At 36.9% G+C, this 27,770-nt stretch overlaps 2 protein-coding genes across 4 annotated transcripts in view; one reads left to right on the forward strand and one right to left on the reverse strand.

The window, feature by feature from the left end:
- The window catches only part of LOC135471666 (DNA repair protein RAD52 homolog), a 6,663-nt gene extending 650 nt beyond the window's left edge, over positions 1–6,013 (forward strand). The window contains 9 exon segments of the mRNA XM_064750978.1: positions 143–244; positions 652–685; positions 688–744; positions 1,082–1,149; positions 2,198–2,310; positions 3,521–3,596; positions 4,097–4,576; positions 4,926–5,116; positions 5,850–6,013. Coding sequence (XP_064607048.1) covers positions 143–244; positions 652–685; positions 688–744; positions 1,082–1,149; positions 2,198–2,310; positions 3,521–3,596; positions 4,097–4,273 — 627 coding nt within the window. The 3' untranslated portion in view covers positions 4,274–4,576; positions 4,926–5,116; positions 5,850–6,013.
- A 4,855-nt stretch (positions 6,014–10,868) lies between these two features.
- LOC135470578 (uncharacterized) lies at positions 10,869–27,406 on the reverse strand. 3 transcript variants are annotated; one of them, XM_064749601.1, is made up of 14 exons: positions 27,318–27,406; positions 25,087–25,170; positions 22,661–23,926; positions 21,888–21,959; positions 19,544–19,591; positions 18,989–19,037; positions 17,881–18,015; positions 16,930–17,001; positions 16,161–16,262; positions 15,374–15,448; positions 14,505–14,570; positions 12,703–12,777; positions 12,321–12,395; positions 10,869–11,681 (listed from the first exon to the last, which is right to left on the reverse strand). In XM_064749601.1, exons 3-14 carry the CDS (start codon positions 23,846–23,848, stop codon positions 11,572–11,574), a joined length of 2,067 nt encoding a protein of 688 aa, XP_064605671.1. In that variant the 5' UTR covers positions 23,849–23,926; positions 25,087–25,170; positions 27,318–27,406; the 3' UTR covers positions 10,869–11,571. The 3 variants fall into 3 exon arrangements, with proteins under 3 accessions (XP_064605671.1, XP_064605672.1, XP_064605670.1); XM_064749602.1 differs by having other exon boundaries at positions 17,881–18,009; positions 25,023–25,170; XM_064749600.1 differs by having other exon boundaries at positions 25,023–25,170.
- Between the last annotated feature and the right edge of the window lie 364 nt (positions 27,407–27,770).

Consider the following 27,770-nt stretch of genomic DNA (forward strand, 5'->3'; position numbering starts at 1 on the left):
CCAATCCGACCCGTGCTTGTATTAACCTGACCAAAACTCCTGTGGCCTTGGACAATCAGACTAATGTTAATTTTCTAACTCTGTATCTCTAATATGCAGTTGTTTGAATGGTATGTACATGTATTTTTTCTTCTTGTTTTAGGCAGAGTTTACTGAGGAGGAACATGCTGCTATACAAGCCGCACTGCGACAGCGGTTGGGTCCAGAGTTCATTAGCCAGAGGCCTGGGCAAGGAGGTCAAAAAGTAAACTTCATCACTTATCTCAATTACTTCTATATAATTTATAATCAGTTCAGTTGAGTTATTGTCTTGGAGTCATGGTTTTGATTGATTTACTATGATTACAGTGGGTAATCTAAAATCTTGCCCATGACTACATGCCAAGTTGCACATTTTTTCTGGATTCTAAGAGCTCTATAGATCCTCAAAAGGTGTTTTAAAGTTTGTTTGTAAGGTAGGAAGATTAGATACTGGAAAAGTTTCAGCATCACAAGGAATTTTCGGGGTTATTTATTTCTCTCTGAAATTGCACTATTTTTGAGCGAAACTTTAGGACATTTACCGTACATGTTCTTCCAATCCTTATGTCTGCCATTGTAGAACTCGTTGTACACAGTTGATAAGTGAAGATCTCTTCTCTCTATTTGCAGTTAGCATATATTGAAGGATGGCGACTGGTTAACCTGGCAATGAAATGTTTGGATTTAATGGCTGGTCTCACTCTGTTACACAGCAGACAGTTGGTAAGAGCAGTCTTTTGGTGAACAGCCACCATAAATCTGTCCGCACACTGTGATGGTGAAAATGCTATCAAACCTGGCCTCATGCATAAGCCTGGTTGTTGTTAAATTGGCAAATCTTGGTACATGTACTTTTTCTGACTTTCCTAATATAGAGAAGGACAGATCAGGCTAGTTTCCTTATTTCTGGGTGTGTCTCTCACGATGAGTAGCCTCTTTTACATTCTATTGTTCATTGTAAAATCCTGTTCAGTATGAAACGGCTTTGTGGCAGAAATCAACTTTAGAAACAAATGTGTGAATATTTGTGACTACTATCATGTCCATTTCAATGTTTCAGATTTTGTTGATCATCATAATGGCAGATATTATGTGGGGGTTAGTGCATGTGTTAAAGTACAGTTAAAGGTAAGAAAAATGTTTCCTCCCCGACAGCCATTACTACCACCTGTGCAGATATGTGGAGTAACTAATGAGATAATACATGTATATGTAATATAAAGTCAAGGGAGATACTGTCAAAAGAAATTCAGAATTTTTGAGTTGGTTCAGCTAAATACAAAAACTCCTGGGACTATGTTTTCTGAAAAAGGGCAAATTCGTCACAGGATAGATTGAAAGCAAATTATAAGTATAGTAAACCAGAATTTTTAAGTTACATGGTAGGCCATACAATTACAACACGATACCGTGTCTGTTATTTCTGAGATTGCTGAACATCTCCTATCGGGAGGGTGGTGGGTCTTGTAACCGAGTCAAAAAGCCAAAAGTCAGTCTTGTAAATAGAGTGACTTGAGTGAGTTAATAAAAACTGAACATTTGATTGTTCACTTAAAGCCAGATGCATTTCAGTAGACATTTGGGAAGTGTCAAGTTTATGTTGGATGACGTCTAAACTAACTGCACAAGTCTTTCACCATCGTCAGTATGTTTCTTTCAAGGATTATTTTATTACAAGATAGTTTAGCACCCTTAGAATTGAAGGGATGTTTATAAATGTAACAGTCAATATCTATTATCTGTAGGATGAAAAATGATAGTTACAGTATCTTACATAGTTCAAATTGGTTATTCTTTTTATTTGAAGCCTTTCAGTGATGGTGTGTGGGATTTGTATTAAAAACTTTTTAATCATGAGAAGTACATGTAGTATTATTCAGTTACTATTTATGTCAGTGAAGTAAACAAGTTCATTGTGAAAAATTTGGTTTTTGAGTGCTTGGCCCACTTTCACAAAATTTTGTAAACCAAGATTTTGTATGTTTCCTTGTAAATCACCTCCTCCTTACGGCCATAAAACCAGAGTCATTTATAAAGAAAGAAACGAGAAATTTGATTTTTGAAATTTTCTGAAAAGCAGCTTATGATAGTGAGTGAACAGTCAGCCCACATTAGAGAAATAGAAATTTTTTTGAAGTTGCATTTGATTCTGTTAACTTTTTCTTTCAGGATGGAGTTTTTCCATGAGGACATGGGTTATGGCAATAGTGAAGGAATGAAATCAAAATCACTGTCACTGGAAAAGGCTAGAAAAGAGGCTGTGACAGATGGTCTAAAAAGAGCCTTAAAGTAATGTTATATTTTGGTTGATGGGTGAAAGCTATATTGGAATCACCTTGTCTGTCCATCTGTCTGTCTGTAGACATGGTTTTGCCAGTGCAAATCCTCCCAAACTACTGAACGGACTTTTATTAAAGATACATCTTGCTTATCATATGACCATGTGCATGCTTAAGTTTAATGACAATTGCATAATAATTTTCATAATAATTTTCATAATTGCCAGCATTCAGGTACTTAGTGTAACATATTTTGTCCACACAACTCCTGATCAAGTACATGTATAGCAAGAATTTCCCTAGAACTTGCCTACATCTTACCTGTTATCAATTGTCAACTCTAATGTCTGTCAGATTAATAATGGTTCAAGCCTTCTTCTGGAATCCCTATTGTTTTTGTTAATAGTGTTATTATTCTCCAAAAGTTTGCACTCATTTCCCAGCTAAAAGCATTATAACCATGCTTTTGATACTTTTTCATCTTATAGTATAGAGTTAAAGCTATCAGAGAAATATTTTTGGTGGATAAAAGATGGGATATTACTGTACTTGAACGTAGTACAAAACATCAGTCTTCATTAGCATCTCCTTCACTAAAGAAAGACATAACTAAAATAAGGAAAAACATTTGGTTGTCTTGGGCAGTAAATGTCCGATGGCGCTGTGGTGGCCGTTTATTTGTAACATGGGAGTTAATTCCATCACTTTAATACCTTCCACCAGTTACTTGTCAAAGGTCATGTTTTATTTCAGGCTCTGCTCAACTGTAAAACTGACAGTATTAAAAAATGATCTGGATTACATCTTCGAACCTCTAATAAAAAAACTGGTTCTTTCATATGCTTGAAGCTTTAAAGAGCTGCATGTACGGTATGCTACTTCAAAGGGAAGCTAGAATGAATTTTATGAAATTTATGATGGAAGCCTTTTGGAACAGAATTGACACCGTGGTTAGTTGTAGTAAAACTTAGTTTTTTAAGATACAAGATTGGACTTGACTTAAATGTATTCCCCTGTCATCCAGTACAGTATGAATTGGTTCTAATTGAGAATAACAAGACAGACTATCTCCGTTCTTATCATTTAGCCATTTTTTAAAAACACACATGCTTTGGGATTGTGATATCTCTTTAAACATTAACTAGTGATTTAAGAACACCTTGCAATGTGTGTTTGTTTCCTACAGTATTATCAGTCAAGAAAATGTTTATGTTTTACAGAAGCTTCGGAAATTCTCTAGGTAATTGTTTAGGAGACAGAGAATTTTTAAAATACCTTGGGAAGACAGGAAAAGTGGTAAGTCTTTGTATGTCAGAGCCACTATCTCTATGGTACACATAAGAAACTGTAAAAATGTGAAAAACTCCAATGGGATAACAAGTGATGAAAAGATTACCTACCATTTGTACTTGTCTGTTGAGACCCTCATTTGCTGTGGTGTTATTGTTAGTTATTGTGATGGTGTCCCATTTTCCTGATGTACTCTTCACACTGTAGAAGACTGCATCTATGCTTGTGTGAGTGAGTGAGTGCTTGTGGTTTTACGGATCAACCAGTTGTTGCACTATCTCCTAATGCTGAACGCCAAGCGAGGAAGTTATAACTTCCTCTTTTAAGGTCTTCTTTTATTTTATTTTTCATCATGTTCATTACCACAGTACATTTAAGTGCTTGATAGGGGTTGGTAGACATAAGTTCCAAAGCCTTTCTTCTAGATTTATAGTAAATATTAGAATGTACCATAAAGAATAGGGTGACACAAACATATTAACTCAATACTGCATTTCCTCCTCTAGGCCTCCGTCACATTTAACGCTGAGGATCTTAGGCATTCAGAAGTTGAGAAGAGCGTGACAGAAGCAAGGTATGAAAGTCTGCGGAAGAGACAAATGATTTGCAAGCAGACAGTAAGTGCAGGCATAATGGACAGTTCAAAGATGCACAATGCTGGGCCTGGCCCCATCAAGCTCTAACAGTACCTGTAGAAGTGTCAGTCCTTCACCACAGATAATTATCAACAGACAGGTGACAAAGTACCCGAGGGAGGTGTTAGGGAAGGAAACTGTAGCATTATCTCCAATTGTGTCACACGAAGCCAAGCCAAACCAAAGTGATGGGAACAATATATCACATGTGCCTGCAGTGTCATTACCAGTTCAGCAGCAAGATACACCATTACCTGCATTCCCTCAGGATAGACCAGATGGGAGGGCTCACTACCGACGCTCTACCGTGGGAACGGTGGATAGTGAAGGGATGGTAAAAGCTGTAAATAAGTAAGTCTTGTTAAATGTTCCTACAAAAGCAATTTTCGGAACTATTTTTATACCTTAATATGGGTGTGAGGTACACTTAATGATGATGACACTGGTTACACAGGCACACTCCTCTCTCTGTGGGTCTTGATGAAGAGAGTTCTTCCCACAGGCCCATTATAATCAGTGAATACAAAAGTTGCAAAGTCCAGTAATTTATCGGTGATAATTATATACAACAAATGATATTTCCAGTGAACTCAAGAAATAATATATGAATTCATGTATGGTAGACAATTGAAGACATTAACAACTACATGTACTATATGAATGGATGTTTTTCATCCAATCAAGTTCCTTTTTTTTTCAGTTCTGATAGTTTGAAAGCTGATGGCAAACCATCTAATATGAGCTCTGAGGAAAACGCAATAAAATTACAGCGAAAACTGAAGCAGCGAAGAAAGCAGATTGAATTTCAGCAAATCCTTCAACAGAAATTGAATTTTGCAGATCATTCCAGCAAACCAGACAGTGGCTTCAAGCTGCACCAACCTGACATAGGTAAGAGAATGATATATTGACATAACTATTGTTACTGTATTAGGGACAGTGAATATATCATGCAGACTGCCAGTCTGATGCTGAAAGTTGGCTGAGACATAGGTTTTGAACCAGCAAACACCAGCTGAGGTGTACATTGAAGTCAGACTCTTGGCCAACACAAATTTTGCAAGAATAATTGGTATCTGTACATTATAGATGACCGTCTGTCAACTGTATGTATGCTGTAAACGCTCCTTTAAACTTGAGAAGCTACGAACCCACCTGGTGATCCACTTCAACATGTATGCAGTAGATGAGTGACTCCTAACCTTTAGGTGGATTTGGGTTTCTGCCTGGTCTCCCTCTCGATAACCAATAAAATAATCTGACATCGAGAGATCTGGGATCAAACCAGGGTCAGGTCATACCAAAAACTTGTTGCTACTTCATGTGGCGCTCAGCACTGAGAGGTTAGAGCAAGGAAACCGGACTGTTTGGCCAGTGTTAGTATAATGTCTGGGTGGTGGTGTCATATTTGGTGTCTTTGGTACGATGCTTCAGTGGCAGCAGCACTTTGGTGGCATGAACTCGCTGTTCCCCATGGCCTTAGAGGGCCTACTAAAATTTGTGTTTTTCTAAGGTTTAAGCTCTAATTTTACTGATATAAGAATGGTCTCTTGTAAAAGTCAAGGGGGAGATTTGTAGAAATACCACATTGTCCTGATAATGATTTAAATTTTTGTTGTTGGAGGGGATCATTTGGTCGTTGCTAACCCACCTGCTGCAGGTATAGGGCCTCCAGCAGCTGCTTCCAGTCCAGTCCCAAAACGTCTTCAGGAAGAGGGTGATGAAGGACATAACAACACAGATGCCAAACAACACACTACCACGAATCAAGTTCTCATGGGAGAAAACAATTTTTGGTACAATTTATTTCATGCAGAAATACAAACTCTTTTTGTAGTATAAAGCTTAATTAATCCCTACATGTTGGTAGGGTCATCATCTAAAAAAAAAATCAAATAAACAAATAATTAAATTGTTCAGATGTATTGCTATTAGTAGCAGTACCAAATGGCCATTTAGATTTTTTTTAAATATAAAGAGTATTAGTATAATATTGATAGTTTGCATGTTGACCTATTACATTTGGACACTTAAAATTGACTAAGCATGTAGTAGCATCATTGATTATGATGACCTAGCACATCTTTAGTCATTCTGTCTGTAGCAGTTTGGTTACAGTTTTCTCTAAGTTCCAGCCAGAAATGCAAGTGAATGTAATGTTAATGATTCACAACTGACATGGTTATATGATCATTGCCATTGTAAAACATATGATGTCTGTCACTGTCTGATTTGCATTTGCCAGATGACCCAATGTTCTGGAGTCAGTCCTCTAGATGTGGAGAACATCCCATTAACTCAGGATACAAAGGAAGTCCAAAAGATCCATATGAACAACATAAGGAATAAAACAGATCAGGGGCACGTCAGCCCCAGAAAAGTAGTGTTCAGTCAAGGTCACCTATGCTCAGAGATTTGTCACAAAACATTACCACTCGACCTATCAACAGCCCACTTCCCAGTTGTCAAATCTACAGCATCTACAAATTCATCATGGACAAATTTGAGGAAAAAATGCGGACTCTGGTAAGCTACCATTCATCTACTTGTACATAAAAATAACTTATTACTTTCAGATATACAAAGAAACAAGGGCTTTAATGTAAGCCATGTGTAGCTCGGCAGTTGGACTCAGAAAATGACAACATAGGTATACATTTTTGATCTCTAGAAGATCATTTGTATGTTCCAATTTGCTGACTCAAACCAACAAAAGAACGTGATTTCCATGTACATTTATTTGGCTTTAATAACCAAGGCCAACCACGGGTCCCTCCTGGAGTGTATATGTATATGTAGAAAAAAATGGCAAACAATACAGAAAAAATTTCTTTCACAAATAGTGATACTGGCCAGGTAAAGCTGGAAACCATCCTGAGGACAACACTGGAACCATTTTTCCTTGGCCATGCTGCCCGACATCTCCAGTCTGGATGGTGGACATCAGCAGGTCAATACTACATTTCACTGCTCAACCAAACCACATATCACTCATACATTATATATATATATTCAACATTTGAATAACATGAAATGGTGAATACCACCCGCACGTTGATAATGTCTCGTTGCTTTGACCAACCCACATAATACCACCCATAAGCAATTAACTGACAAAATGTTCTATTCCTGTCTGCACTAAACCATTCATCTGTCAGCTCAGTGAACATGTAATATCTTAACTGAAAACTGTTAGGATTGGCCTCAAATATGGTCTTTACCATAGCATTAAATTTTGGTTTTGCCTGCTTTTGCCCTACTGCTCTTGTCAGTCCATCCTTGCAAGCCTTGATCAATAATTTCCCCTGGTAATATATTTTCTGTCCTATAAATTCACTACTGTCACCAAAACTATAATGTTGTATACATATGTCACAAGAGTACACTTATTTCACTGGTCTACCCCAGTTCCAAAAACTGGTGGTTTACACCAGCCACTCTAGGTTTCTCCACCCATAAAACTGACTGCCATCATAAACCTGAAAAATTTAGCAGTATGCCCCTAACTAACAATCAAACAAATAAATACACCTATACTCTAAAGTATTATATGTAGGATAATAACAAATCTTAGCGTTCTTCCTAAGCATTTGATCTGATTACGAGGTACCATGGGTATTTTGCAAGATCACTTATAAGCAGTTGTGATTCTTTGTTTTCCAGTGTTTCCATATAGGCCATGTTCATCTTTTCTTTAGGGGAGAATACTGTGCTGAACTCAGGACAATATCTGCACAATGAGGATATATCAATGGGAATTTTCTGTCTCATGAACATGGCCCACTGCAGTGTAGCTGATGCACACGTAGCTTAACATAACATTGCCCCTGAATAGATGAATAAAGTACTGTATTTCACCTAAAGTTTAGCATTTTTCAGGTGACATATTTTGCTTGATTTTGATTTATTTAACAAAAAATCCACCCGATAATAGTTTTTAGAGGTTAACTAAGTGTTGGCTTCTATAGTATCACTTTAAGGGTAATATGTGCTTATTAAAGTGCATTTGGAAATGCCAAACTTCGAGTGAAACACAGTTTATGCATGTAGCACATTTCTTCATGCTACTTGGAGTGCCTTCTTACATCAAGTTCTGTTTTCCTGCAGGTGAGCACAATATGGAGAAAAAGAGGAGGAGGACAGAGACTGTGACAAGCTGAAGAGAGTTGTTTTCAAACTGCTTCCATTTCTGCTGCATCACGCACAGATCTACAGACAGCTATGTCAAGGGAATGCAGCAGTTTTGGTACATTGTTAGATGTATTTCTGATGCTTTATCTGGAGTTCTCTGGTTTCTTCTGTTAAAAATTGTCAGAATTGATACATTCCTTCATAGTGATTACAGCAGTTTTCAAAACACTGATCTGTTACACAAACATATGAAATGGTATGTATTGCAAATAACTGGATCCTTAATCAGAAAGTTCCACTCTGATCAGTTAACTCATTTAGGAGATGGGTATCTGTTAATAACATTTATGATCTGAGACCACTGTTTCAGGCAGTAGTTTTCCTGGCCCAGTTAGGTAGGAGGTTTTTGTGTGAGAAATGATGTTAAAATTAATGGTTGAGCTCTGATATAGTTAACCTGCAGGCTTAATAAGTTATTATGGAAAAATATTTAAAGAATTCAAACATTATTTAAGCATTTTAATGAAATTAAAAAAATCTGTTCTTAGCACGACAATATCTCAGTTTCTAAGTTACAGTATGGTTTATTTTTGTTTCCTGTTTCTTCATCTTAATGAATTACATTTGGCTTGGAAATTTGCGTTTCTAATTATATTTTAGATAAAAGTTTTGTACATAAAATATCTCCAAACATTGTTAATTTGGACACATTGTGGATGAGTCTGCATGTTGTTTAAACTTGTACCATGTGATAAAAAGTTAATTTAATACAAATTGTTTCATTTAAAAAAATGAAATCATGTACATCTATGCCTGCAATTAGTCTGTTGAAATCTTTGCTTAATTAAAAAAATGTAATGTGGCAGCTGACATTTTTCATGTTTACACTTGTTATTGTTCAAATTTGAAGGCCGTTTGGTGCTTTCAATAAAAGAAATGCAATGTGCGCATGTCTTTGTGTTTCCTTGGAATTATGAAAAGGACAGTAAAGTATCGAAGTCTTTCACAAGCTTATGTGGTCGTTGACTTCAGGTGAATTGTCAAAGGGTAGAACCTGTTTAAGGTTCCTCTTCCAAAAAGCTTACACGGTATAGTGTACTTGCTGGAAGTGATCCAAGGAATGGTAGTTTTGGTAGGTCTTTTTTTTTTTATGTCACACCCGAGAATATTTCGCTTTATACTTGCATATTCATATAGCTGTCTTGATATTTCATTGGTCGATCTGACTTTTGTGAGGAGTCATTATTTTTCACATTGCAGGTGTACTTCCCAAACATGTTTTTAGACTTGTTCACCAAAAGTTTAATTGGAGTTTGACAATCTGTATAGCGTGTGTACCTTGCGTCCAATAGAGTGTCAGTCTGTCAGAAAAGTATTTCCTGGCAGGTTCTTGAAAACAGTTCGCCAACAATTTTTTCCTCTCCCCCACATGATCAATGGCGTCACTGTCGTCACATTGAATAAAGCGATCAAAGAATCAGGTTAATTTATTGCACCATAGTTAAGCAATACCTTGTCAGCCAAGCTAGCTGAAACATATTTTACCCCACTGTCAGTTGTGGGTCACGTGCAAATATTCATGTTAGTACAAAGGGCCTTTCAAACGAGTGTATCGCATTGCATTTACTTCCCTGAGAAATGCACCGTCTTGATGTTCATTTCTCCACATAAAAGAATCTGAACTTGTTTATGTGTTAGGTTTGTTTTGATGATTTATACATGTAGATGAAGTTTCCAGATTTCCTTCTAGACAGTGCTGTTTCATAGTTTATGGATAACACTTTTGTTATCACAAAACTTATACATTTCTACATTTATGTCATGAAACCACTTCATTCACACGCAGCTTTGACATTTCTAGGTCACAGATTGCTAGTGATAGGTCTAAAATTGAGCTCTGCAGAGAAGAAAAGGGCAGCATGAAATTTGCTGTTTTTCAATTTCTATATGCCCCTGCCATTAGGTGTAGCATATTATTCATAGCGATTTTTCAATTTGTATTTGTGTCCAGGCTATAACTCCAACAGTTTTCTGTGTACAATTTTAATTTTTGGTGGATACATACATACATACACACATACATACATACATACACACATACATTCATACAAAGATGAATATGTGTCACGACTCACATTTGTCCATTTTGACCAAAGCTGTCATGGTCAGCCATTTTCCTTATAGATGTGATTTCATGTCCAGGCTGCAATTCTGGAAAATGTTTTCCGCATATTTTCATTTTGACACCACGCACAGTTGTTATGGTAACCACATGCCTATTATCAATGCCCATGAAGATTCTGCTCAGGTATTCCTTTATACATTTCAAACAAATGCATTTGTTGGGACTTATGTTTGCGTTTAGCTAAACTCTTCTTGCTTAATTTTTTGGGGTAGAATAGACTTTAACCCCATACAACTATCACAAATTTTTCATCCAAGCAGAAAACTATAGTATTATAAACAATGAATTTTGCAGACAGAATGAGCCAATGCAATATGTATGGAACGAACACAACGGTGGTTAGATATTTAATGCTGATAATGCTTTTTTACAATGAAAAAAAAAAAAATTAACTTGAATAATGTTTCAGACAAGTGTGAAAACATTTAAATCATAGGTGGGTATAATGTAGTAACTTACCTGTTAAAAGTTCATAATTTTATAAAAAAACACATTTTTAACCCTTCACAACCACACATTGCAGGTGATTAAGAATGTACGTAAATTTACGTAGTATTGACTTCAAAACGACAAGTGTTTCTCCATACCCCGTAGAATATACTTCTGAATGTAAGTAATTGGTCCATCGTGTTTGTACAACACCACTTTAACATTAACCAAATGGATTCAACCATGCAACTTCTGGATGAAATCATCTTTAGTACTTAGAATTACAAGTGAAAAGAAACATCTAGTTCAAGAGAGGTCCTTCTGGCACTTCATATTGATCCTAGAAGGATTTGGCATCAACCAGAGCTTCTCTGGGTTTGATTAAATCACTTTAAATTTCTGGTCTCATTCTTATGCCAGTAAAATTAGTTCCCACCAGGAAAAGTGAACTTAGGAGTTTTTAATGATATTGTCAGTAGTTCCTACATCAGACAATCAACCTTGAACCATAGGTACATGTGGCAGCAGGTCAGCCCAACAATGATCTCAAAACTAATCAACTACACGGACTGATGTAGTGACCTGACACAATCTTGTTACACTAATAAGAATGTTCTTTGTGCTTCTTCTTTTTCTTTTTCTTTTTGTGGGCACCTGATGGTTCATGATGGTCATCAGCTAGGACCTCTGAATAACGGGTTGCCGAAGATTCTGTAAAATAAGTTTGAAATCTAATTTATGAAAAATAAAAAGAAACAACTTTTAAAAAATATCTGTGACTTTGCTGATAATAATGAGATTACAATGCCTTGCACAAGGTATTTGCTGAAGACCACTTATCTTTCTCTGATATGGTATGCATATCTATATGTTGCTTGTGGGAAAACAAAAATCTTGATAATGGTGTTAAACAACAAACAACCAAATAAATATTAGACATACTCTACACACCAGTAAATTACTACCAGACATAATCGTACGCTGGCAAATTACTAGACATCAAGCTTATGCTCATTTCCTCTCATACTAGGAAGGCCTGCTAGCAACCTGCTGATGGTTGTGGGTTTCCCCTGGTGTCTGTTTTGTTTCCCTTGCCGTTGTAGAAGTGAAATATTCTTGAGTATGGCAAAAACAGCAATCAAATAAATCTAAAAATTAATACATACAGATACTATCAGACATACACTAACTGATCACAAGAAGAACCTGTCAAATGGCAGCTAAAATGAGAGTGGCCGAAGCCTAAATGTAAGCACTTTGTAGTACTAGATTTCAGTATCAGGTTGTTCTGGCAATAAGATACGGAAGCATAACAGAGAGAAATGGCTAGTCTTGTTTATTAATACATACCAGACTGATCTTGACTGTGCTTTGTTTTTTTCCTTCCAAAAACAGATGGTTCATCATCCACATCTGTATAATAATCTGAAATTTATAGCAAAAAGTCATGCCACGCACCGTCAGTCACAAGTGGTACTCTTAAGATCTAAAACTTGAAGTTTTTTTGTAAGGATTTAATTTTTTCCACTTTTGCTTACAAAACAAACACCTATGACCACAAGGATGTTTGGCTATGAAACCATTAACAGAAGACTTCCTAACAACTTTATTTGCACTACCACTATAATCACTAGCCGTTTTTGCTGGCAGTACAATGAGTGAGAAAACGAACTGTCTAGAAATGGATGCAATAAGAGTTAAGGTGACTGTAGTTTTATTTAATAATACATACCAGACTGATCTCTGATCTGCTTCTTTCTTTTCCTTTTAGTAACAGGCCGGCTATCATTCACATCTGTGTAATAACCTGAAATTTATAGTAAAGTCAGGTCTGTCACAAGTGGAAGATAAACTAACGAAGGCTATCAGGCCAAGAAAAGTTGATTTTCTGTGTCTATGATTCACGACATTCTCCACCAGAAAAAACATTTCTGTCATCCGTGAATGTGTTGCACTGCATGCAGTTGTTCCCCTTTGAGGAACACTATGGCATTTAAAATCGGGAGAATGATTCTTCCTTTATATATGACTACCCTAATTACTCAACCTTTTCGCAAATGTAAGAGCAACTCTCAGTGCAATTTTTACCTATAATACCTTCGATAATACCTTTAGAATATGCTTGAATAAACACTTTGTAAACATGTGAAAATGTTGACGACTTACAGTCTATATTATACATGTAAGCCAGGTTTAAACTAAGAAAAGTTGGCAGCTCGAGGCAGGTTTATGTTTACATGACTAGCGCAAAAAAGTAACCTGAACTGAGCCGGATCCATTCCAGAGTTTTTTTTCTGATACACCAAGTGGTCTAAATTATAATGTTCAGTCCGCCGCAAACGCCCAGATGGTAATCAATGTCTCACGTCCATAGTAATAACTGATGTGATAGGAGCAAGTTTGTGCCTTCTATAGGCAAATCTTACACTATATATACTGACTGACATGTGAAAGCAAGCAGCCATAAATTGGTGAAATAAACAAAGCAAGCGTCACACCTAAAGTTAACTTTAGGACAACCATTGCCATCACTGAAATAGGAAGTACCCTAATTCTTCCACCTTTTTAACCACCTGTCCAGGCCAATCAATATTTTAAAAGATTGTGAGAACTACTGGGTGAACAGAAATAATTTGCAGTTTTTAATAGGAAGCTTGCATCTTCAATGACACAAACAAATAATTTTAGCTTCAATTCAAAATAAATGAATGTATAAATTTGAAAGAAAAAACTGGTTTAGAGGTTGAAGATTTACAGCAGAGCATATATGTTATTAATCAAAACAGTTTTATGTAAAGATGTGCTTCTTCATCCACATCTGTATAATGATCTGAAACTTACCTGTATAGTAAAAGTCATTTCACACACACATACACTTCCTTGGTCACGAGTGAATCTCTTAATATCTAGAACTTGTCAGCGTTATTAGTGAGTATTTGGTTTAAATGACTTTCAAAAGAAAAAGCAACGGCCCCAGAAGTGGGTATGGCAGGTAGTAGTAACCAACCGTGGCGTGATTTTTGGGAGGCTTATAGTGAGGGACACTGCAATTTTCTTTGATAACACACACCAGATTGACAGGTGGGCTATCATCCACATCTGTGTAATAGTCTGAAATTTATAGTGAAGGCTCACATCACACACAAATACATTGTGTCAATCACAAGTGAGTGAGTAGAGAACAGGCCCTTAGCGAGTGGTTGAAGCAGTTGCCTTTCAATTGCCTGGAGACACAAGATACTGGTTCAAAGCCACCCTTGGACAGGGAAGTCGATTCCACCATTCTCAGTGTGTTTGGTAGGTTTAGTAGGTACAAGTTGCATTAAGTTTTATTGTGACACTTCTTCTCATGTTCAGCAGTTTTCCTGTAAATTTCCTACCACCATACATCATGACATGTTTACCTATAAATAGAAATGTGAGATTTATTGTTCCTGTGTTTGTATGCACTGGAGTAGGTAGAGCTGAAATCATATAGAGAGATCATGGCATACGTCTCTCTACTTATGTATGTGTAATTCTGATTATACATACCAGACTGATGTCCACTATGCTGTTTCTTTTTCCTTTTAGTAACATCATCCACATCTGTGTAATAATCTGAAATTTAGTTTCAAGTCAGATTACACCTACACAGATGTACACTTTCTTCAGTTACAAGTGGAACTCTGAGAGCTACAAGCAGTGAAGGTTATTAGGGGACAATAAGTTAATTTTCTCAAGCACTGCTTGCATGACACTCACCACCAACTTCACAGTTTTGGCACCATATCTTTCTATAAACTTGTACTTTCAAAGGCATTAGATTCATCACGCACATAGATAAGCCTCCTCTCAGTCAAGAAAGCTGTGTCTGCTAAAGTAGGCAACAATTTTAAGCCAGTTTTGAGCTACCTGTCCTAACAACCATCGCCATGAATGCACAAGTCAAATGAATAGTTTATAAAAGGAGGTTGTGAAGTACATGCAAAGAAAAGGTTTCATGCACGCTTAACTTTTGTAATGGAAAATAGAAATAAAATCTTTCACCCAAAAAAATGCCTGAACAACAAAGAAACAAATTTGTGTGGCCTTACATGATTATATACTTTTTATAAGGAATAAGGAATGGTGACTGTGACATTAAAGTGGCCCATGTTATAATAACGAACAACAGTATTTTCATTTACTAGTACCACAGGTATACAGGTATGTAAAATATATAAATAATAATATAATATTTCAGACTATATATAGCGTGTTATATGGTGCAGTGCATTTCAACATACATATTCCTTCCAGTCTGTCTAGCAACTGAAACTATGTTTAGAAATGGGTATGGCAGGTGGTTGTAAGCAACTGTGACCTTATAATGGGAAGCGTTACAGGACCGGACAACTGTAATTTAATTTAGTAAAACATACCATATTTATCTCGACTATGCTTTTTTTTCCTCCTTTTAGTAACAGATTGGTAATCCTCCACATCAGTATAACAATCTGAAATTTATAGTAAAAAGTCACATCACACACAGGCATACACTGTCAGCCACAGATCACAGGTCTCTAACTGCAGAGTGTAAACTGGCGGGTGTTGTTACAGGTAGTGAGTGGGGAGCGGGCTCTGACCAAGTGGTTAAGATGGTTGTACACGGAATTTGTAGATTTCACCACTCTTGAACGACAAAAATTGTGGAACTCTTAAAAGCTAGTGAGAATTATTAGTCATTAGGCAGCAGGCCATGAAAAAGTGGTTGAAGTGGTTGCATTTTAATTGAGTCATGGCTCCAACTGCAAGTAAAATATGGTTCTCAACTCACAAATGGCGACAGATTGAGACACTGTGGCAAGTACATGTGTATAAAGAAAGGTTACTGCAAGTGTGTCAAATCTATTGACAAGGCATACATAAAAAGATTATGGTGATTATGTGCAACTTTCAGCCATTGCGTCAGCACTCACTCACCCCAATGGGAGATGGGAGGCTCCTGGGTCATAGCGCCACGTGGGCGTGCTAACCCTCTCGACCACAGAGGCTCCAAAACCGAATAAAAAGTCACGTCATAATCTGTCCTCAACTAATAGCAACATAATAATTTTTAGACCAGCATACAAAAACTCTTTCAAGCATCTGCAATAGAAGACTACAACATGCTTTATAAATTTAATATGTGATTTTTGTTTTACTCAAGACGTTTACAACATATCTAACCTCTTTCTTTTTTTCTCTTGCGAACATCTATTGCTTCATGAGGGTCATCCTCCACTGAGGATTCATCAACTATGACCTCAGTCTGATGGACCATGGGAGATTCTGTAAAATGAAAGTCAGTTTACACCTATACTAAAGCAGAAGCAGATTTCAATAAAACATACAGCATATCGTGTTGATGTACCATATGAAATGAATGCAGAATAAGTGACAGAATTATTGGTATTAACAGCAATCTTGATCAAATCAAATCATCTATAAACTGTTAAAATAAGAATACTAACAAATCAAAAATGTTCACAAATATGTATAACTGACAGAAGCTTCTAACCAGCACTTTCTTGGATGCATTAGAAGCCAAACTCCTCGGGGACCTTAGCAAAACTGTAGTTTAAAAGCCATTTTTACATCCTAAGAAGAAAGTTAAGAAGCTTTTATGCACTTGTACATGTTAGGCCACACAATATACTCCATATTAAGTAAAAACATTTGCCTCAGCCAGCACAGGCCCAATAAGTGAAACTTGATCCAATAAATACAAGGAAATGTATGTAATACATTATGAATTTTCTGGCATGTGTTTCATCCAGAATTGTGGACTTGATGGGATTTTTTTGACGGGTTACTTATTTGACAGTTTCGCAGCATCAATCTTTAATGAATACGTAAAAAGCTACCAAGGCAAACTTAAATAAAGACAAAGAAACCTGAAAAACTACCATGTTCATAACTAACAAACCTTACTCTGTGAATTTAAAATACCACATACCAGACAAATGTCTTTTGTGCTTCTTTTTCTTCTTCTTGCTGTGTTGTGAGCCACTGTTCCTTACGGGAGACCCTGTCAAGGAAAAAAACAAATGCAAATCAGCAAAGATTAAGATATTCCCTAAAACCTCAAAAACTGAACAGGGAAGAAACTACATTAGGGGGGGTTGTCAATCTTTAAATGTTTCAATGAAAATGTTATTTAGATAATCCACGCGGAATAATATTCTAAGTGTATGACAATATAAATACCTTCGGTAAATATGAAAATGTTATGTTAAAATTTATAAAACAGTTCATATTGAAACATTTTAAAAACTTACAATCATTTTAACACTATAGATAGTAAAGTACCAGTCTCGTAAGTACTGCAAAAAAAAAATAACTTGACCTAGTCTTGGGAAAGTACAGAAAATTTGATTTGATTAGTGAATAGGGATTTGGGGTCAAAAATCTCTAGTGTAGCCTCCTTAAGCACAAAATGTGGTAGTGGCTAAAACATCCTTGCTTAGAAGTATATTTGTAAGCCAGTTTCATTATATCTTGTAGATACATATATAGTATTCTAAAATAATCCTCAACAAAAGGGGTAAGACTTTACCAGGCCAAACACCAGGCTAATTCAAATCACCACATTTTTACTGGAATTACAAATTTATAAGTAACAATTATTAAAACCTCTATGAAATCCTACTTGAACTGAAACAGGGCTTCAGAATGACTTATCATTTTAGTCTGAAAGAATGCCAAATCTACATCTACCAAATCACCTGGTGTCCAGCAGGCAGTCCGAAGTTGTCTACTGGAGCCAATCAGCGCCCAATCCACCTTAGCATGTTGTGCAAAGACTGCTGAACTGATCTATAAAGTTTACTGGACTATCCAATGAGAGCCAGGAAATGTCCATCATTAAGAGCATGTCTCCATGTGTTGTACATTCCAAATGACTTACCTGACCCTAAAGGTTGAAATCTAGCTTTCAATCCTTCTGGTAGTGGTTTAGGTGCAGGAACTATTGCCGCTGGAATTAAGACTGGAGGGACTGCCACTGACTGGACAATGCTGAGAAGCCCACGGATTTCTGAAACTAACCATGGATTATTTAAGTTTTGATGTTGTTATTTGAGATTTACACTCAAATTTACATTACAGGTGTAGAACAGATTCTAGAGCTGAAAATTGGGCTGGGACCATTCTGAGACCAATGATAGGCACCAAATCTTGATTGAACAACCAAGCTTTTCAAATAGCAATTTTCATTGCAATCTCTTTAAAAACTTATTTAACACATAATGCACATTCTAGAGCTTTCATCTTCGTCGAATCCTTAAAACACTATGCATTTTATATTAAATTGTTTCCACTCTGTTTCACAACACATTTATTTAAAAAAAATATTAAAACTGTTTACTTGAGTTTATTAATGTGATATGCTCTATTCAACAGTCACAAAATCATGTTAATAGCTAAAATGAAACTTATGTGTCACAGAGGAAGAGTGAAACAGGTTCTGGAAAACCACAGCCAAACAGCAGCATCAGGATTTAGGAGATGGACCTGAACAAACAACTTGTGGTGTTTCAGTCTGACATAACCTCTTCTTAGATTTTATGCTCAGTTCAACCGAGTAATCAGTACCAAATCTGACCAATGTTGAGTAGAAGAGTCTACAAATTAGTTTGTAATTTAAAACCATTTCACATTTTTCCCAACTATTCTGGTTACATGATGTATCATTAAAGGCAAATACAAATCTATGGACGAATCATAAAAACAGTTAAAATTGACAGAAAACACTTATTTACAACTCTTAACTGAGACAAGACACACTTATACATTACACAACAAAGTAGCATGACAGTAATCAATCATTTCTGAAGATCCTGTTTAGCACCAATCCATTTTTTGATTAAATGTGGCCAAATCATAAACACTTTCATTGTCTACTTTTGCAGTGGTCCACTGGGATATAATCACATGGGTATACAACATATTCCCCCAGTTGAAGTGAAGATCAAATTTTAGAGACCAAACACCCAATACAAGAATAGGCTTTGTACCTGCAACCATCTTCTTACTATTGGATACGACTGGTTGAACGTTGATCATCTGAAAGAAATCAAAAGATATGCTTAAAAAAAGTTAATAGTCTGAGGGGAGAAACATCTGACCTCTAAATTGTTAAGCTCAATGTTCTGTTCCTGTACATTAATATGCAATCCTAAATGTATTAAGCATTCATATTTGTGGTGAATAGCTGGTTAATTCATGCTTCTATAATGAGGCATAATCATTAAATTGAAATTATCAAGATCATTCTTATCGGTCCCCCATGGGATCTCATAGAACTCTCCTGTTTACATAACTTAAAAAAATGAGACAAATAACTGTCAAAAAATATTATTTTTGAAACTTATTGTTTCCCATGCTTCTTTGCTTGTAAGTTACCATGTTTATTGATACCTTCCAAGATACACTGTAACACCTTTGTAAGATCAAAAGCTCTCAGAACCATAAAAAATGAGTAGCTTAGTAATGGACAAAAGTAATGCATCGTTTGAGCTGGAGGCTTATTTCATTGCCAACATATATTGAAAAAGACATGTCAGACTTACTTCATTAGTTCTTTCTTTTGATGCTTGTACTTCAAATGAGTTGTTCCCCTGTGACAAAAACAATAAAATAAAATAAACAAGACACACAACATGAATAAACCACTCTTATGAATATATCACCAAATATCACTTAGTAGACAGAAAGATGGAAACAATTCATTACTTGCTTTTGGCGTATACAGTATAACACTGTCTGTGCAAGACAAAAATATTCTAATCATTACTTTTGCAATACGAAGTGTGCAACAAAAATCACTCTAAATGACAATCATTACCTACAACACCAAATGTGCAAGACAAAGTGTACATTACTTGAAATACAAGGACCACTCAGTTTAGTTACAAACCTTCATGTGGAGAATAATGGACAGCATTTCAGTAGCTTACTTATTTTGAGCTTAATTCAAAACAATTAACAGTGTTAAATCAAGTATTTCCACTGTGAGTTCAAGCCCAGCTCAAGCTGGCTTCTTCTCTGGCCGTACCTGGGAAGGTCTGTAGCAACCTGCAGATGGTTGTGAGTTTCCCTCTGGGTATGCCGGTTTCCACCGACCATAATGCTTGCCGCCGTTGCATAAATGAAATATTCTTGAGCACGGCATGAAACACCAATCAAAAAAAAATACAATAAATACAATGATTATTAGTTACTTCTGTGTATCATGAACAAAATAACTGAACTCGTCTATTGCCCTTTTAATTGCATAGATCTCCTTGGTTTTAATAGATCTACATATTCCATGGGTTAACACATTTTATCTTTTGTTAACTGCATTCAGCAATGATGGCTAACAGAGTTGGGCTGCACCAGCTATGTTTGTGTTAATGAACAGTCTCTTATTATTCACAAATACATGAGCCTAGGTCATATGCAGTCAGAATTACTTCTGGAAACCTACTTTTGTAGCCTCATGTTTTGACCTGATGAGCACACCAGATGTGAAAAGACTGTGCTGTAGGTTTAATGAAAAGAGTACAGGTGTGTATTTCTGAAAGCTAAACTGGGAAGTATGAAAAGTTTCAGATCTAGGTTCAAAACAAAATTAAACACCAAGAGAGCCAGACAAAGCCACCTGTACACTAGAAATTTTCAGCCATGTTAGATCTGAGAATATTTCCATTTGTTTTTATTTGCTGTGTACGATATACATGTATCTGTACAAAAGGAAAGACTTAAAGTGAGCACAAAGTCTTCCACTAAAGCTGAAGTAATTAATAAAGTAGTATTCCACAAATGTTCTAAAAAATTTTAAAAAATTTTACACTGCTTATCAACAAAATAAATAGCAAATAATTGGCAGTACCTAGCCACTCATTTGGTGACACAATTTTGCAACAAAATGAATAGTAAACAATCGTCAGTACCTAACCACTCATTTGGTGACGCCATTTTGCCATGTTATAGCTATCTAGAGTGACGTCACAAAACCTAGGAGTCCCCCGTACCATCGGTATTATGTGACAATATGACGAGAAGATACAAACAAAAATGCCGGATACCCAACCAAAGAGTATCAGCATTGTCCTGTGTTCAAAGGGGTGATGTTTCTTTTAGTCTGGCACTTGGTTGAGGGTTTTCGTGGACACAAGTGTCATGTTTTAGTGGTTCTGCTCGTCCTCGTCCTGCATGGGTGAAAGCATTTGGTCTAGCTGACTGTAGCCACTTTAGGGAATTTACCGAACATAGCAGGACCTTCTCATTGATAACACTTTCATTCAGATTTTGGGAAGATGTTTTTGTAATAAATCTGAATTTGCAAGGAAAAATAATACAAAGTCTTAATATTTTTCTTTAAGCAAAGACTCTTCAGAGGAGGTTTTCTTGCCAGCTCACCCTGACAAGTTACTGCAGTATCCTGCCCAAACATGTACGCATTGTGACCGGAGCAGCAGTTCTCAGTTCCCTGCTCACAAATGTGTGGTTCATGTGTGCATCAGTTTAACATTTACACTAACTGCAATATCCAATTTATTGCATCGATATCTATCTATCCGCTATAACAAACCAAACTGAAAATCTACAGCTAATAGTTTTTTTGACATGACAGCGAATTATCACGTGACGCTTTCAGCAATAGTGGTTGGCCAAGTTCATAAGGGCTTCTACAACATGGCTGCTCGGAGCGAATTGTTCGTCAGTGCCATATCCTCAATGCTGAACTTCATCTTCTCGGCTTTCAAAACTTTATAGAATTTTTTATGTATTTTTCTGTGATAGCTGTATCCTATATCAGTTTTCTATATAACGTATATATAATGGCAAACATTACGTTCATTTTAAATACTGAGTGTAAGGGTCAATTATCTGTAAACAGTCTGTCACTACTATTAAAAAGAAAATTACCAATTCTGATGGTCCTAGTGACTGAACACCTTGGAGAAGCAGAGCTTTCCCTTTCATGTTGTTTAGGTCAAGCTGAAAAGATAGCAAAGAAAGAAATCTATGACATTTCAATCACTTCTGATACCAGTATACATGATAGTTGGTAATTCCATTAAATTACAAAGCGGATTTAAATGGAAATCACCATTTTGAATACACTTACATATGCATGTATTAATCATTGTACCTACATGCTTATGATATGTTACACATGAAATGGAATTCTATCTTTATAAGGAATGCTTTATCATGTCACTGTATAAACGGTATGTACCTGACTGAAATTTAAATAAGCAGTACAGGTATATATCCCTGAAGAGAGCCCTAGTTCAAAACTGCAATGCAGCTGAACTGTAACAAAAAAACACCATCTTCTTTTGGGGTGGTGGATGGGGGTGGTGGGAGTGGTGGTGAGTGGTCAAATATCAGTAGTGATGAAAACAGAATATCACATTTCTTTCCAGCTTTTTGGAAAGATATGAGTATGTTGTTCATTAGATGGTCTAAGCATGTGAGAAAAAAAAAACTGAATATCCCTACAGTCACACGTATCTTGTCTAACAAGAGCAGACCCAAAAATCAGAGAGAGCAAGTGAGTGCTTGGGGTTTAACGCCGTACTTAACAATCTTTCAGTCATATATGGACAAAGGAGTCCTTCTGGCCAAACATTACAAGAAACAGGGTATGTGATTTTAACCTAAAAGTTCAACAAAACTAAAACTGAACAACTTACCCCAGCTGGTGCACGAACTAACCACAAGTCCGTTTTCTCGGAGGAATCCTCTTCATACCACAGGCATCCTTGATGATCAATGTTAAAACCTTCGTCCACTTCCACATTTTCATGATTTCCCGTTCTAGAGGGCGCCTGTTCCTGCTGCCTTCTCAACATTTCTGCTTCAAATGTCTTACTTATGCCAATATCCTCCTCAGAACTGCTGTCACTGCCAGATCCATTGAACTGATAAATGTCTGTATCTTGGGAAGGTGTTGGTGGTTTGGGAGATGACTTAGAAACACTAATGCTCTGCTTTTCTGTTCTACGCAAGGGGATTTGCTTTCTCATCAGTTCTGCATGAAATGTTTTACTAATCCCTGTATCCTCCTCAGAGCTGCTGTCACTGTCTAAGTTTACTGCCAAGGTTGATGAAGTGGACGCTTTGTAAGGAGATGCACCATTTGAGCTTTTCTTGACCATCAAGGCACTGGTCTTATTATCCTGCACTGAGGTAGGGGAGCCACTAGGTTTGTCCTTGGTTTCTGTGTGTTTTGTTTTAACAGGACTTTCTACATGTGTTCCACTGGACTTTTCAGGAGATTTATGTTTCAATTTTTTTGTCTTCTGCTTCCCTTTTATGGGTCCACTTTGAACACTGTCTGATGACCTGAACTCTGAAAAGTCCATGACTGAAACTTGCATTTTGTCATCTCCTGGCACACACAATGATTTATGATGAAGAGGAGAAGTTTCTAAATCACTTTCCTCAGAACTTCCTCTTCTGTTTCGCTCTGTTACCCGAGGTACCCTAGAGGATGACTGTTTCCTCTTTACTCTTTCTTTGCTGGGCACATCCCCTGATTTCTGTACATTTCTGTACTTGTTACTGAGCTTAGATATGCTAGTTCCAGGGCTCAACAAATGAATCTCTGGGTCAGGTGAATGAATTTTCTGGGTTTCAGTTTTGTTGCCCCTTAGTGACATATGCTGACCAACCTTTTTTCTTAGTTTTTCTTGTGAAGATTTTAAGTTCTTCATTTCTCTTTCTGAGTCAGTACCTTTCTTAGTAGATCTATCACTTCTGCTCTTTTTAGAATTTTTAGCGGGTCTTAACTGGACCTCAGCTAAGTTACTAGATGCTTTCTCTACCATTGTTTTCCTGAACAATTCATCTAATTCCACATCTGACTCATTGCTGCTCATTCTGTCTTTCTACTTGATCGCCAGTTCCACTTTATCCAGTACAGAAAGGGTATTTCTTGATAAATCTTTTCATAAACACTGTGTCAAAATACAAAACATTTACAAAACTTCAATATCAATCACTTTTAATAATTGTGATTATAAAACTTGACTGAAAAACACAAGCATACTCAAAACTATTCATTTATGATATTTTTAATAGTATTCAAGAATATTTAACATTCTCTTACATGTACACGGCCTTCCTTCAGCAGCAGGAAACCACTCCATTATACATATCAAGGGGGAAACAAGGACACATCACCATGTTTCACCTGACAAACCTGTGCCATACAATCTCATTAGTCTCAGGGAAGATTGTCTGTTAACGCCTATACAGTGGACTCTCTCAACACTGACACCTTAATTAACCGACATCTTGTCAAACCCAACAACATTACGTGATCCGTTTTCTGCTGAACTGGACTGTAATGTTAAATGTCTTCAGTAAACTAACTCTTCTCTATTCTCAACACTGACATTTCCAGTGAGTGTTAATCTGTCTTGTCAAATCCGACACAGCGTGTCCCACAACGTCCGACGGAATCCGAATTTGGCTTCAACTTGCCTGCTCACCAGGTGACTGAAGGTCAATGGGAAGGTAGATAATCTGCTTATGTGAGCTCCTGCGGAGATCAGAGTTTAGTAACTCTGTCAGTGGAAGACGACTCTGACACTGAGTAGCTCAGTGACTGAATCAAAATGCCTCACACAGTTGCCATCACAATTTTCCTTGCCATTCCCTGTACGACATCCTACCACGACCAGCAGACCGGCAAAGCATCGCCGTATGGAAATGAACTTGAGTGATAAAGTTCGATTTTTTGTAATTATACCTATGTGCAAAAGTAAAATACTGATCAGCTTCTTTCCATAGTTTGTTGCTATGCATCACTGTGTGTTTAATTAAACATATATGTATGTACAATATACATGTTGTTGTTGTTGTTGTTGTAGGCTACTTGCCCATGTTTAATACACCGACATCTTGTCTAAACTGATATTTTTGTTCGGTCCAGAGTGCGGTCGGTTTACAGAGAGTCTACTGTATTAAACATTGGATGTATCTATAACATCCTTTTTCACATTGCACTTACATGTTTGATCCTTTTATGCTTGACTTGATCAAACTTACTTTCATTGGAAATCCTCAGTTCAGCTTCAGAAGTGTAATTGATATATTCTGTCAGTTTTCTTACCACTGTAGAGGAATTCAGTCTGCAAATAACTCTTCTCCAACTCTTGATTTCTATTTCAGCATGACTTCATCAATATAAGACCAGCTGTACAGAAAAAAAAAACAAGCATTTCTTAGGTATTAATCCAAACAATGTCACGGTGGGATTTGAATCCCAATATAACTGACTTTAGGGATTTATTTCATTAAAGTCTATATGTGGACCACTATATACAAAGAATTATTGTAAGAATGATTTTGTGTTTATGATTTAATGAAGACTAACCTGAAAAACTATTCCACATCTACTGTCGATTTATGTTTCACATCAGACTTATCATTATTAGATGTTTAATTTTATTACACCTGCTAAATGAGGGCTGCCTGTTCAAGTGTGATTCATACTTGCAACAGCCACTCTAGCTTTACACCCTAAATTTAATAGGCCATTAACTAGCTGCACATGTGTGCCAACTCATTTGACAATGTACTAACATACCAAGCAGTACAGAGCCACGCTTAAACCTGGCAGACATCAGACTGGACTAAGTAGCACGTCACATGACTTGTGGATTCCAGTGAGATATGTCATTAGCCGTTATTAAGAATAAGTAGGTGGCTTACGCAGATGTTTATGCATATTCAGGTAACCCAGCAACACACACTCTCAAGTGAAAACGCTATTGTGGAACAAAACAATATTGAAGAACAAAGCGAACATGTTGACTTGTTTATATTAGTTGTAGCAACTCGGTTAGAACTGTCAGCAGTACAACTTTACCAACTTCGTCATTTGCAAACATCTTCGTTCCTTGGTGAGTTACATTTGCAATTCCCTTGTGCAGGGCCTGCGAGCAAGTCAGGTGACTTTACAGGAGATTACGCCGTTATGTCGTATAGAAACAAGGCTTTTGTTCCCCAAAATGGAGATTCTGGCAGTGAAAACACATGGATTTACTGTATATATTGACTGGAAACTACACAGATATACTCAGATAGGTTTGATTTCAACATTGACATGCAAATATACCAGTCAGTGCTTCTTGTAATGCATTGGTGAAGCTTTCTAGTAGGAAGCATGTTCTTCTGTTTCCAAAACTGGTGATTTCGATGAAGCTGACCTGCTTGGTACGTTGGTACATTGTTAAATCAGATGTCAGCTTCAGTCGTGGAGCTAGACCATAACATACATGTATTTGATATGCTATACAACACCATCAGTTAGGGAGGGTGGCCAGGAATCCCTGCAGCACATCAGTAAATAACTTACACTGTTATTTTCAGTCTTGCTATAGGTCTCTCTGGCTAGTCAACCAGGTTTCCTGACCACCAACTTTTACTCAGTGTGAAACAAAAAAACCCCCACAATTGTTCTTTGATCCTACATGTGACTTAAACATATAAAAACCTACTAGTACCCAAAAATGAGTAGGCCTATTAGTTACTTGGCTGTGAAAAGTCGGATCCAGCTTAAGACTGTCGCATATTTCTGCCGAGATGAACAAATAATTTATTCCACCCTGCTGTTAATTGTGGTCAGTGTGCAAATTATACATATTCAATAGAGATGACCTTTCAAACAACATCGAGTGTGTCATGCACCGGCCGGTGTGTTTAACTCCCTGAGCAGTATAATTTGATGCGGTTGTGATATAAAGGTGAACTATTGGAATTTCCTTCAGTGATAAAAGTGTTATTTCACACAGTTTATAGATATCGCTTCTGTTTTCACATTTTTGATAGTTTACACTCAGATGTCATGACATGGAAAAAGAAACATTTGTTTCATGATGTTCCAATTTGAGCTCAGCAGTATCACATCATGATACATGTACACTGCAATTTTACATTCCTACATGCCGTTTGTGCCTTATTTTCTTCATTTCTGGGGGTAGAATAGACTCCATACCGACAAACCTTGTTTTGTACCTCATCAAATTCCTCGCGTGCTTCGCTTTCTTGAAATTTGACTTGGTACGAAACAAGTTTCAGCACTATCAAGTTACACAACGAACACCGCAGCGGCGGTGCTAAACCCTTAATTGTACATGTACATTGTACAGATGTGATCGGCGTTGGGTATGGAACCAGATACTCAGTGTTGTCGTAAATGTAGTACTGGTAGTAGTACTTGGTGTAGTTGTCGCGTCGACTGTGCATGGGAGTTAAATTACTTTTAAGTATTGTTGATGAACTTATAAAGGCTTTAAGCGAGCACAAAGTTTCACATGCATTCAATGTAATGTTCTATACCACAGAAACTTCTGATGCTCTCATCCTGGCAGCTCTTCCTTAGCCTTTAGTTACGGTACACATGACGTTCAAATGAACCCACCTGGCTCCAAAACGCACATGGTGCAAGTACATTTATTTCAGACGGTAAAAATTAAAAACCCATTAAAAACGGAAATACGGACTTTATATTTCCGTATAAGGAATGTTAAAGCCCTTTATCTAAGAGAAATTAACATTAATAATTTTACCGGAAACATCAATATGTGTCGTTTATACTCATAAACTAGATAATGAGCGGCGATACAACATATGTCCCTGACTAGCTGCAAGTACATATTTTCGGACATCCATGATAATCTACATGACCTTTACCCTAGGAATGAGTGAGGTCCTATCAGTGTGTCGATTCTGGGACCGGCCTCGCAGGGCTGCTCAAAGCTCGGACTGGCCGCCACTTAACGCAACCAAAAC

This window comes from Liolophura sinensis, chromosome 7, assembly GCF_032854445.1.
Source record: "Liolophura sinensis isolate JHLJ2023 chromosome 7, CUHK_Ljap_v2, whole genome shotgun sequence".
Classification (NCBI taxonomy): Eukaryota; Metazoa; Mollusca; class Polyplacophora; order Chitonida; family Chitonidae; genus Liolophura; species Liolophura sinensis.